Below are 13,735 nucleotides of genomic sequence, written 5' to 3'. Positions count from 1 at the left end.
TTGCCAGATTGTCCTCAAAAGAGGATAATTTGAATTCATATCAATAATGTCTGAAATGCCTATTTCCACTTATGTTTATCCACACAATTACCAATTTCTTATTTTTGCCAATATTATGAATATTTAATTAGCCCTACTATGTGCAAAGTACTAGTTAGATGCTAAAGTTACAACACTGGAAAAAAATGACATTGACTTCATGATGCATATAATCTACCAAAAGGTAGATCATAAAAAGAAAAAATACAATTATATAATGTAATAAATGCTACTACAGGTAAGAAACAAGGTGCTACAGGAATATGGGGGATGATCTTCTACACAGATTTCATATGGGCAGGAATGTTTTCTTCTAAAAAGTGATTTGGGGCTGAAGCAAAAAAAAAAAAAAAATAGAAATGAAGAGACAGACAAGTGGACAGAAGGTAAGGCAGGCAGGTAGCTAGATTAACACTGGAAGACACATGACACATTTAGACACATTTTATGACACATTTTAGAAACCGAGGGAAGGAGAGCCTGGGTGGCTCAGTCAGTTAAGCATCTGACCCTTGATATCAGCTCAGGTCTTGATCTCAGGGTCATGAGTTCAAGCCTCGTGTTGGGCTCTACACTGGACATGAAGCCTACTTTAAAAAAAAAAAGGAGAGAAACTTAGGGAAATTAGCCTGACTGGATCTTCTAGGGCCCACCAGAATGTTGGAAACCTGGAATTTGTAGAGGCACTAATAAGCATGGATGGATACCTTCTTCCAGCAGCATTTTCAGCAACCTTGGTGAAGGGAAGGGAAAAAGCAGACCACTGGACTGAACAGGAATAGGATATTGCCAGGTAAATGCACCAGAAAAATGACAGGAAAGCTAACATGTTGTTAACAAGAGAGTACTTAAGGTGAAGATCACTGTAGGGAAGGAAGCAGGCATGGAAGTTAACAGAGGGAAATAGGGAACTCAAACTTTAAGAACACATTTCGTGTGAGTGACTGACATCTGAAATGACAGAAATCTTAACAGAGGATGATGCTAACTTGTCATTAATATGTTTAATATGTACAAAACATATATTAACTCAAAAATTTCAAGAAAATACCTTTTTAGCTGAAATATTGAAAAACTGAAAACTAAATATGTTAATATGAAGATGCAAAGTATATATGAGTGGGGCATCTGGGTGGCTCAGTCAGTTAAATGTCCGACTTCAGCCCAGGTCATGATCTCATGGTTGATGAGTTCGAGCCCCGCGTCAAGCTCTGTGCTGACAGCTCAGAGCCTGCAGCCTGCTTCGGATTCTGTGTCTCCTCCTCTCTCTGCCCCTCCCCCACTTATACTCTGTCTCTTTCTGTCTCTCAAAAATAAATAAATGTAAAATTTTTTTTTCAAAGTATATATGTGTATAAGTTTCTGCATATACAATTTAATGCATATGTATATGTAAGCATATAAAAAATCTGGTAAAATCTACATTGATAAGGGACAAAATAGTCATTTTCTTTCTTATAGGTTTTATGTTTTCCTATTCTTAAAATGAGCATGGATTAGTTTTATAATAAAAAAATATATGTTTCTTTAAAAAGCAACTGCTCAGAAACATCCCACGGTCCCACTCTATCCTTATAAAACATTTGCTAGGAAACAAAGAATTAAATACAATATCACTTTCAAGCATTTCATAACCAAAAAAAAAAAAAAAAAAGATATCAACAACAACAACAAAAAAAAGATACCCGAACCTTCACAATATTTTTGGCTTAAGTTGTACCAAATTGAAATAAACCTAATGAAAATATTAGTGACTTAAAAAAAAATACTAATAGGGGCGCCTGGGTGGCTCAGTTGGTTGAGCGTCCAACTTCGGCTCAGGTCATCTCACTGTCTGTGAGTTCAAGTCCCGCATCGGGCTCTGTGCTGACAGCTGAGAGACTGGAGCCTGTTTCAGATTCTGTGTCTCCCTCTCTCTCTGACCCTCCCCCATTCATGCTCTCTCTTTCTGTCTAAAAATAAATAAACGTTAAAAAAAATTTTTTTAAATACTAATAAAAACCAGACTTGGACAAAATCGTCCTGCTAATACTCACTTGTTTCTTTTCTTAAATTAGATGTCCTATCTGGAAACAAAGGACCAAGCCATGAAGGTTCGATTTTTCCTATACAAAATCCTCCAAGGCAAATGCTATTATTGGCCAGATCCAGGGCGAGTCTCCGTAAGAGTAAGCTGATGATCTGGCTGTCACCTTTTCCAATGCTTATTGTCAGAGCTTTCCGGACATCCTGTTCACGGGAACCACCATTCAGTAACAGTTCCACCAATTTGGGACTGCTTGCTTTCTCACATACCTATTAAAGGAAAAAAGAAGGTGACCATATTAAAAGCCTGTATTTCTTCCTTTTGGTAGACATGTAAATTGAATTTGGGGTGATTTTTCTCTACACCCTCATTTAGATAGAAATAAAATAAAATAAGGCAAAACTCATCCTTGAAATAGATTAGGAAAATACAGTAAGGTTAGCACCACAAATATCAGAGTGGCAGAAGCCAAATAATCTGCCACATGAGTCAGGTACTATGAAAAAGGCACCATCATATGGAGAAAAAGCTCTTAACACCTGACTTAAGAAAGCTGAGGCTTCACCAATGATACACATTGCTTACACCTTCTGGGATTCCGTCTGCTCCTTGTAAGACATCTGGGAAACTAGTACCATACACAGTAAAGGCCACTGCCCTGCCTTCATTCATGATATAGAATATCTAAACGAGAATATGAACATCATAAAACTTGCAAATGCCACATACAAAGGCTTCCGGCTTTCCAGCACAAGACCCTGAATTTCCACAAAGAAATTTCCTATCTGTTTTCTACCTTCCCCTGAATACTGTTTTCAGAGCATGTGCTCAAGGTAGGTTTGCATGCTGGGTGCTACAAAAACTACAGTGACCACAGTAAGCAGAGGGAAGGCTTAGCAACCTACAGCATACTGGCCTACACAGAAGCAGCTTCTAAAAGGTGAAGGAATGATGGTCTGCTAACAAGAAGATCAAAGTAATAAATAATAGAAATATTGTATGTCAGGAACTGTGCTAAATTCTGTATACACTTGATTTCTAATCCTTATTAAAAACCCTTTGTCAGGGGCGCCGGGTGGCTCAGTCAGTTTAGCATCTGACTTCGGCTCAGGTCATGATCTCACGGTTCATGGGTTTGAGCCCCATTTTGGACTCTGTGCTCACAGCTCAGCCTGGATCCTGCTTCAGATTCTGTGTCTCCCTCTCTCTCTGCTCTGTCTCTCTCTCAAAATAAACATTAAAAAAAAGTCTATGTCATAAAAATTATTATCCCCGTTTTACAGATGAATATTTAGAAAAAGTATGTGATTTTTCCAAACCTATTAGAGGTAATCAACAAGAGACTTGGATTTCAAGTCAAGCCTGTGCTCCTTTCACTGCCCACAATTAAGGATTAATTTTTTTTCTTTTCTCTTCTTTTTTTCTTTTCTCCTTTCTTTTCTTTCTTTTCAAGACAAGACCCTAAGATTTAAGGTACCAGGTGAGGGGAAGGAGACTGGGGGAAATTCCTGAATTCTCTAGAATTAATGTATGTTCAAGAGATTTGAGGGGATCATTCTGTGGTTTCATGGCACCAACTCAATGCCCACCAGTCTCCAGGTTACCTACCTTCAACCCATTCTCCCCAGAGCCACTATCATACCTTTCTACTTTAGATATGAGCAGGTCACTGCCCGGAAATCTTCTAAACCCCTCTGCTCTAAGACATTCCCCCAAACACAACATGAGGTTTTTCTAAAACTTCATTACCTTCATTTATACTATTTCTATTGCCCTAAATATCTAATTCTACTCTGCATCCAGCAAAAAGATGTTCATTCCTTTTTTTTTTTTTGAGAGAGAGAGAGAGAGAGAGAGAGAGAGAGACAGTATGAGTGGGAGAGAAAGAATCTCAAGCAGGCTCCAGGCTCAGTGCAGAGCCCAATGCAGGGCTCAGTCCCATGACCCAGGGATCATTACCTGAGCCAAAACCAAGACGTGGATGCTCAACTCACTGAGCCACTCAGGCACCCCAAAAGATGTTCATTCTTGAAGGAACAGCTTCATAATCTCTTGTACGATAAGTCCTTGCTACTAAGCTCCCAAGCCACACACACTCTTCCTCCTCCAGACTCCTATCCCATTTGCTTACACATAGCACGTAGCACACTAAACCAAAAACGCCTATCAGTTTTAAAACTAGAATGAAAGGCTTGGATGCTATTGCAATTCAATTTGTACCTCCATAGCCTAGTACAATGCCTAGGAAATATATTTCATTTAACTAACAAATCACTAATATCCTATTTAAAAGCCCACAGGAAATTTAAAAGGAGTGGGAGGAAGGAAGACAGAGGGACAGAGGGGCCAAAAAACACAATCACAAATGCCCTCTCTGTGGCCTAGCAAATTTTTTATGTCTAAATTGGCACTTACTGCCTACCTCATATTAAAATGATTTACACTTTATCCTCTCTCCTTTCCCAATACACACTTAGAAAGAAACCATCCAGAAACAGAAAAACTCTTGTATATTCTTTACTACTTATCTAGCACTGTGCCCTCCACCTAGAAATTGCTCAATACACTTTTAAAGAGTATTTTCCTTGAGGGCCCAAAAGATCCCAGCTGACTTTAGGTACATGGGGATGAAGCCAGAGATGTATAAGAAAGTGTATCAGAAAAAAGACAAGTTGGTTGAGTGTCCAAGTCTTGGTTTCAGCTCAGGTCATGAGCTCATGGTTCATGAGTTTAAGCCCCATGTCAGGCTCTGTGCTGACAGCTTAGAGCCTGTGTGGGATCCTCTGTCTCCCTGCTCATGCTCTGTCTCTCTCCCAAGATAAATAAACTTTTAAAAACTGTATAATTTACTATCTTTTGCAATCTTCTCTCTCATCTTCAAATTTATCAATAATGCAGCCCATGATCAAAACCAAATATTTTAGACTAGCCTTTGAGAATCAGTGAGCAACTCTCCCTACTCCCCTCCCTATCAGCACCACTACCAAGAATCTATGGTATAGACGAGATTAAAGCATGCATTTGGGAAGCCGACTTTCCACTACTTACCAGGAGAGTGTCCTTAAGCAAGTTACTTAACCTCTCTGTGCCTCAATTCCTTCCCTGTAAAATGGGAATAATACTAGAACCCACATCTAAGGTTGTTGCAAGGGTTATATTGTGTAAAGGACTCAGAGCAGTGACCAGGTGGTAATGAATACCACAACAGTTTGTTATTACTTTTATTCAGACTTCATCACAGTTGTTCTTCCTACCATGATCTGATGGTTTTCATCTTTGGATCTCTATCCATGTATTTTCATGCCCAGTATCAGTCTTCCATATTCTTCTATATGAATCATGTATATTACATCATTAAATTCTCCTCAGAAAGCCTAACAAGATTAACTCCATCTTTGCTCCGAATAGTCCTTAATTAGACAGCATTGGTACATAAATAGTGATTACCTCATTTTACACTAGTATCTAAAATAATGTATGTTCAATCTATCCACAAAATTTAATCAATATTTTTTAGAGGCAAATAATCTCTGACAAGTATGATAAATTCTTTAAATTTAACATACCCATGGATGCAAAGATCTGATTTTGCTTATATATATATAAATAAGTGCTTAAATCCAAAAGAATGCAAGAAGAAGAATAAAATAAAAAGCTCCTATACAAAGATTTAGGTAAATTGAGAGAAGAGCAGGAAGCATTTCCTGTCAGAGATTTAAAATTATTACACTCGGGTGCTTTGGGTACGCTATTTCCCTAAGAAAAATTTAAAGGGGAAATTTCTTTTCAGTTCCTTGGCATATTCCAGTAATATTAGTGCAAAGATGTGCAGATCACACAAAAGATACACAATAAAAATGTATTATATTATTGAGGGAAATAATTTAATTACTTTTAATAATAGAGAAGCAATTATTTTTAAGGTGGATTTCTTAAATGAAATTTGACTAAATGTAAGTAATTTGATTATTTATTTGGTCTTAATGTACACATTAACTGTGCATGAAAATAAGTTACAGGTTCAGTTCCTTTTTATGTAGAGTACTAATTAGTACTAACTTAATTTACAGTTGACAAATTGAATTGAATCCATAGGCAAGTGGGAAATTAAATAAAGTAAGGCTTTTAAAGTAAATTACTGGAAAATACAGTACTCTGTTGGTTATTTAATAATGTACATTAAATCACTGCATAATTGCTTTGTTAGAAATATTATTAATTTCTAGAAAATATACATGGTGCTACCCAAATGCTATTATAAACTGAAATTTATGCAATGACAACCCTGAAATAACATGTAATGCACTTTAATAAATACCTACTAAATTCACACTGTATGTAAAGCAATGAGTTAGTTATTCTAAATGACATAAAGATGAACACTGTACATTTCCACTTTCATACAGCTAACAAAATATAAAAGATATATTGTGTATATCACATATATTGTCATGGACTCAACAGAAGTAAATCTTTTATTTTGTATGGAGGTCAGGGGTGCAGGGAGGGCTTTATTGAGGAAAGGGCATTTGGGTTGGATTTTGAAGGTAAAGTAGAACATTTAGATAGAGGTGCTTGCCCAGTGCATGAGTGAAGGGAGGGAAGGAAGGCAGGACCACAGTGCTACACAACCAAGGGGGTGGTCAATGGCAGGGGATGTCAACGTGAACAGTGTCCCCAAGGGGGTGTAGGACACCGCCTGCATGGCCACATGCAGTACAACTGAGGAGAGAATTTGCTATCAGAGAAACTGAAAACAGAGAGAAAACGGTTGAAAGATTACCAAACTGAACCGTATGTTGTGTGGAGTGTGCCTGGAAAAGAATTTGGACAGAGATGCATTGTAGGAGACACATTTGGAAAGTTATTAACAATATAACAAGGTAGGTAAACAAGTAAAATGAAGGATTATATTGGGGCGCCTGGGTGGCTCAGTTGGTTAAGCGGCCGACTTCGGCTCAGGTCATGATCTTTCGTGAGTTCGAGCCCCGCATCGGGCTCTGGGCTGATGGCTCAGAGCCTGGAGCCTGTTTCAGATTCTGTGTCTCCCTCTCTCTCTCTCTGACCCTCCCCCGTTCATGCTCTGTCTCTCTCTGTCTCAAAAATAAATAAACGTTAAAAAAAATAATAAAAAATTTAAAAAAAAATGAAGGATTATACCAGATATGCCTAAAGGACCCTATTACCTCTGAAATTCTGTGAATCTAAATTCCTACTACAAATCACAAGCAATTGTGAAACAAACTGGTGAATTCTGCAGTAAAGAATAACAGGATGTAAGCAAGAGCTGTACAATGGTAGAGTCAAATAACAGAGAAAGACCAAAGTTAGGCCTTGAATATTTACCTGACAAATTAAAGAAGTTGCCTCCTTTGTTCGATTGGCGTCTGCTCCCAACAGAAGCAAGCATTCAACCATGATACTGTTATTCTGATCACATGCTTTCTCTAACATCACGCTTTTTAACTCATCGTCCATAGCTAATTTTGCAAAGCACTTGCAACAAAGGTTTAGAAACTAAAAAGAATGGAAACGAGGATTAGAGTGAGCTAAATCCATTAACAGTTAGCATACAGGTGAGAAACACTGTACCTGTTGATCCTTTTGTTCCATGATACTGGAAGACATCTGATGGAATATCACCGAATCAAAGGAATGATGCACCAGCAGGTTGGAAAAAGACACTGACAATTCCAGTATTGTTAAGATTGTCTGAAATCCCTGAAAGTGGGACCAAAATAATAACATAAGCAATTCTGGGCCAAAAGAATAAAAAATAAATAGTATAAAACAGATAATTTGTATGTGATAACTAACTAGATAATATTTATTGGGTTTGTACTTAAAAGCTATAAATCTTGGAACATTCCCATAAGCAAACCTTGCTCTCTCATTACTAAGAAATAGAGCAGGCACACAGAGAATAAAATGCAAGCTAACAAGCCATTGTCTAGCAAGGCAGAAAAAATCCCTAATGAATTAAAAATAAGCCATACTCACAGGATGAAAGCAAGATATTAATTAATATTAGAAGAGCTGAATCAGCAGAGCAACATACCCAAATCAGCCAGCAAAGTGTATTTCTTATTACAAGACTACAGATTAGGTTCTCTAGATAGCCTAGCATTTCGCTAACATTTTGGTGCCTTCTTGTGAAATTTCAGCTGCAAAAGATGAATATGAGCTCCTAGATTTCATTCATGTTGAATATAGTTGAGAAAAGCTCTAAAGGCAGTCTGAGGTTTACACCTCTGTAGCAAATTATTTATAAAGAACTAGTCAGTCACATCATTACTTTTCAGAACCACCTCAAGCATATTCCTAAGAGTTGTCTGGGCTCTCCACACATGAGAGAGTTTCAGGAAAGAATGAGCTTTGGAATTTACTATTATTTAGCTTGGGTAAACTCATCAAAGACCAATTTAACCTAAAAATTTTTTATTATCTTTCAATATAATATGTTAATGAAATTGTCTAATAGTTACTATTTTGTGGTTTTAAGATGCTGGATTTCGACAAATACTAACATTCGATAAGAGAATAGTCTTAATTTTTGCAGGTCTGAGGGACATGTGGTCCACCCACCACTAGACTAGAGGTCCCTGCAAATTCAAATGAATGCACCAGAAAAGCAAGTAATACAAATGTGCAGAAGGCACATAATTCAAAATAAAAACTTATAAACACTGAACTGACCAAATAAAATATGTTGACAGGCCAAATTTAGCCGACTGGTCAATAGTTGAAAACCTCTACTACAGAGATCCTAACATTTACACCTTTATGTATTAATACTGAGTAAACTGAGAGCTCTATAGCTGTACAGATTTATCTCTTTTTTCTAGGATTACTTTTAATCAGTTCTGGCTTGGCTTTAGTCATCCTTGCCTGAGGCACATTATAAAAATCAGATTTATATAGCACATTGTTGTTTTTAATCTAAGAATGCTGCATGTTCAGCACTTTATAATTAAAAACTTTACATACATTATCTCATTTACTAGTAATGTCTGCGACAAGGTTATAGCCTGGATTTTTTTTTTATTCCTGGTCATTTCTGCCATTTATGAAAACATTTGTTGAGTGTGGTTTATGAAAGCTGCAAATTCCATTACCAAAACAAAACAAAACAAACGAACAAACAAAAAAACACAACCAAAGCAGAAACTCTTAAAGAGACTACTTGTTTTGCTAACATTAAAAAAAATTTTTTTTAACTCAAAGCAAAGTGGATATGGAAGGAACCTACCTCAATATAATAAAAGCTATATATGACAAACCCACAGCTAACATCATACTTAATGGTGAAAAGCTGAAAGCTTTTCCTCTAAGATCAGGACAAGGATGCCCACTTTCACCACTTTTATTCAACATAGTATTAAAAATCCTAGTCATCACAATTAGACAAGAAAAAGAAATAAAAGGCATCCAAGTTAGAAAGGAAGAATTTAAGCTGTCATTACTTGCAGATCATTTGATATTATACATAGAAAACCCTAAAGACACCACCAGAAAACCATTAGAACTAATAAATGAATTCAGTAAAGTTGTAGGACACAAATTAAAATACACAAATTGATTATATGTCTAGACACTAATTATGAGTTATCAGAAAGAGTAATTAAGAAATGAATCCTATTTATATTTATATCAAAAAGAATAAGACACTTAAAAATAAATTTAACCAAAAAGATGAAAGACCTTTGCACTGAAAACTATAAAACGCTGATGAAAGAAATTGAAGTAAACACAAATAAATGGAAAGATACCCCATACTCATAGAATGGAATAATCAATATTGTCAAAATATCCATACTGGCCTAAGCAATCTACACCTTTAATGCATTCCCCATGAAAATACCAATGGCATTTTTCACAGAACTAGAACAAAAAACTCTAAAATTTGTATAGAACCACAGAAGACCTTGAATAGCCAAAGCAGTCTTGAGATAGAAAAATTAAGTTGAAGGTATCACACTCCCTGACTTCAAACTATACTACAAATCATACATCCAATATGGGGTTAATGTCCAAAATATATAAAGAACTTATAGAACTTAAAACCAAAAAGACAAACAACCCAATTAAAACATGAGCAGAGGACTTGAATAGACATCTTTCCAAAGAAGACAGACATGTGGTCAATGTCTGTTGATGCTGATCTGCTCAACATCACTAATTATCAGGGAAACACAAATCAAAACTATAATGAGATATCACCTCAAACCTATCAGATTGGCTATTATCAAAAAGACAAAAAATAAAATGTTGTTAAATATGCAGAGAAATGTGAACCCTTGTACACTGTTGACGAGAATGTAAATTAGGGTGGCCACTATAGAGAACAGTAGGGAGGTTCCTCAAAATATTAAAGATACCCATATCATATGACCCAGCAATTCCACTCGTGGGTATTTACCCGAAGAAAATAAAAACATCAATTCAAAGAGATATATGCATCCCTATGTTCATTTCTGCATTATTTATAATAGCCAATATGAGAACCTAAGTGTCCATTGATGGACAAATGTATCGATAAAGAAGATGGGGTACACACGTATACACAAAATTGAACACTACTCAAACATAAAAGGAATGAAATCTTGCCATTTACAACAACATAGATGGACCTAGAGGGTATTATGCTAAGTGGAACAAGTCAAACAGAGAAAGACAAATACCATATGATTTCACTTATACATGGAATCTAAAAACCAAAACAAATGAACAAAAAATGCAAAACAGAAACAGACTCATAGATAAAAGGGAAAAACTGTCAGTATCATAGTGGGGAGGGGTTGGGGGCAGGTGAAATAGGTCAAGGGGATTAAGAGGTACACACTTCCAGTAATAAAATAAATAAGTCATGGGAATATAACATATAGCATGGTGAATATAGTCAATAATTTTGTAGTAACTTTATATGATGATAAATGGTAACTACATTTAAATTGGAGATCATTTTGTAATATATAAAAATGTCAAATCACTATGCAAAATTAATAGGATAATGTATGTCAGGGCGCCTGGGTGGCTCAGTCAGTTGAGCACCTGACTTCGGCTCAGGTCATGATCTCTCCCTCTCAAAAATAAATAAACATTAACAAAAAAATAGGATATTGTATGTCAATTATATTTCGATAAAAATAAATAAATATGTGATAGGAAAAAAATCTGAGCCAATTTCTTTCTTAATCTCCCCTAAGCCAACATCTTTCATTCTTAATAAGGAACACTTATTATATATCACATGTGAAATGTTGTTTGATGAAAAATACTTAAAATATTTTACTGCAAGAAAAACAAATATCAAGGAGAAAAACTACTAGAGGTAAGCATCCCATAATAAAACATTGAGAATGACAGACCTTGAAAAATTATAACTTCTATTTACCTAAAATCTAAACAAGTAAAGCTCAGCTGGCTAGACTCTATAGCACATTCTCTGCCCTTTCATGAAAAAGACAAATGGCAAATAAATATGCTGATTTTAGAGATTTAATAATGAATCACAGGATCTCTGCAATTCAATCCAATTCTCTTCACCTATAATTAAAATACTACAAAATGATAAATAGGTTTCAATTAACTAGACTATCTCCATTAATGCAAAGTGGGAATTGTACCAGCTGCTCTGAAAGAGAAATCTTCACAAGATCCCAAATTCCTTTCAAGATAATGCACATACTTTAATCTGTACTTCAGCCATATCCTTAAATCGTTGTAAACTGGAAACCAGAATTTTTGCCAGTAGATGCCCAGTTCCTATGCATAAATTCTTCTTCGTAATCAAGCATCCTATAAGACCTAAACCCAGACATTGAATTTCTAGAAAAATAAAAGAAAAAAATAATAAAATTAGTGGTTTTAAATCTCAAAACTAAAGAAAAAATTTGAAGACACCCAGCCAATAGCTAAAGGCTTATACAAAATCTATCCTAAATCCTGGGGTGCCTGGCTCAGTCAGTTAAGCATCCAACTGTTGATTTTGGCTCAGGTCATGATCTCACCCACAAGATCGAACCCTGCATAAGGCTCTGCACTGACTCTGCACTGACAGCAGGGAGCCTGCTTGGGATGTTCTCTGCCCCTCACCCGCTCGCCCCCCCCCCCCGCCGTTCCAAAATAAATAAATAAACATTAAAAAAAAATCTATCCTAAGAGTGCCTGGGTGGCTCAGTCGGTTAAGCATCCAACTTCAGCTCAGGTCATGACCTTGTGGTCCATGGGTTCGAGCCCTGCGTCGGGCTCTGTGCTGACAGCTTGAATCCTGGAGCCTGCTTTGGATTCTGTGTCTCCCTCTCTCTCTGTCTGTCTCTCTCTCTCAAAAATAAATAAATAAAACCATTAAAAAATCTATCCTAAATCCTGACTTCAAATGGTACCAACCTTGGTCATCTGGATACATCTGAAGTGTGTGAAGTACCGAATCAATAGCACCTTCCAGGGATAATACTTGTAATGCATCAGGAAAATGTGCTAAGGAAGAAATTACTTTCAATCCACATTTCTGAATCCCAGGATTTCCAATGAACTGAAATCAAAACACAATTGATATTTGCTATTTAAAATGAATTATTAATACTTACTTCAGTTAAAGCCAGCTACAGACTGACAAAATACAAACTAGTCCAAATAAAGATTATTACCTTTGATTTTGCCTTACATTACTAATTACTTTTTAATTATGATTAAGGATAAGAGCTACCATTTTAATACTGAGTACCTCTTCTGTGCCACACAGCATGCTTAGTACTTTACATGCATTTTCTTTTCACACGAATCTAAAGTCCATACTAATATCACTCCCAATAGCAGATGAGTTTACTGGGGGTTAGAGAGGTTGCATATTCCTAAAGTCACACAGATTGTACATTGCTGAGATGAGACCAAATCAGGGATGTTGGAGCCCTTCGCCTGTATACTGTGTATTTAGCCAGTAAAATGCAATGCTGACACTCACCTACAGAAAATACTAATCGAAAATCTACTCTTTAAGTGTTTTATATGTCATGTCTCATTTATTACCCCTCAACAGCCTCATGTGATAGATTCACCAAATTTCAAAGATATGGGAACATGAAGAGCTCAAATCACAAAGCTAGTATGTGTCAGGTCTAGGACTTTAATATAAATGTGTCTCCCTTAAAAACTCAGGAGCCAAAAACAAAAACAAAAACAAAAACAAAAAACAAAAAAAAAAAAAAAAAAGAAGAAGAAGAAGAGGAAGAAGAAAAAGAAAAAGAAAAGAAAGCACAGGAGGTTAATCGCTACCTCTTCCAACTTTTTAATCTCAACTCTTCCAGATGATTTGACATCATTTACAGGTATCCTAATACAGGCCACTTCTTTTTCCAAACTATCCTACTTATTAACTAAGAAGAAACAGTCAATACACTTCCCAACCATGGACAATCACAGTTACACCTTCTCTCTTAAAAGCCCGTGACATATAGCTAACTCTTATATGGGATGGGCCATGTCTGCTTTTCCATAATGTTTTCCATGATATGAATGCCCACCTAATAGCTTTCCTTTCAAAAATTACAATGCTATCCTTCACAGCACTTTTGTTTACACAGACACTGGTTTCATGGTATCTCTACTCCAAATGTGTGATTGGCACTACTGTGGGTATACACCACAGAGCTGAGAGCTTCAAGTCAGATC

General features: G+C 36.2%; 1 protein-coding gene across 3 annotated transcripts in view; it reads right to left on the bottom strand.

Moving 5' to 3' along the window:
* Positions 1–13,735, bottom strand: part of LRRK2 (leucine rich repeat kinase 2) — a 138,219-nt gene that overhangs the window by 83,998 nt on the left and 40,486 nt on the right. For all 3 annotated transcript variants that reach the window (XM_047065485.1, XM_047065482.1, XM_047065484.1), the window contains 5 exons: positions 12,455–12,599; positions 11,754–11,893; positions 7,658–7,786; positions 7,412–7,582; positions 2,076–2,334 (listed from right to left, as the gene is read on the bottom strand). In XM_047065485.1, the coding sequence (XP_046921441.1) occupies positions 2,076–2,334; positions 7,412–7,582; positions 7,658–7,786; positions 11,754–11,893; positions 12,455–12,599 (844 nt within the window). The remainder of the gene's footprint in view (positions 1–2,075; positions 2,335–7,411; positions 7,583–7,657; positions 7,787–11,753; positions 11,894–12,454; positions 12,600–13,735) is intronic.

Source organism: Lynx rufus, unplaced genomic scaffold (assembly GCF_022079265.1).
Source record: "Lynx rufus isolate CCGP_SWC_20201006 ecotype Redwood Valley unplaced genomic scaffold, mLynRuf1.p SCAF_7, whole genome shotgun sequence".
Classification (NCBI taxonomy): domain Eukaryota; kingdom Metazoa; phylum Chordata; class Mammalia; order Carnivora; family Felidae; genus Lynx; species Lynx rufus.
The sequence above is the reverse complement of the archived record's forward strand: the minus strand, read 5'-3'. Positions and strand labels throughout refer to the sequence as shown.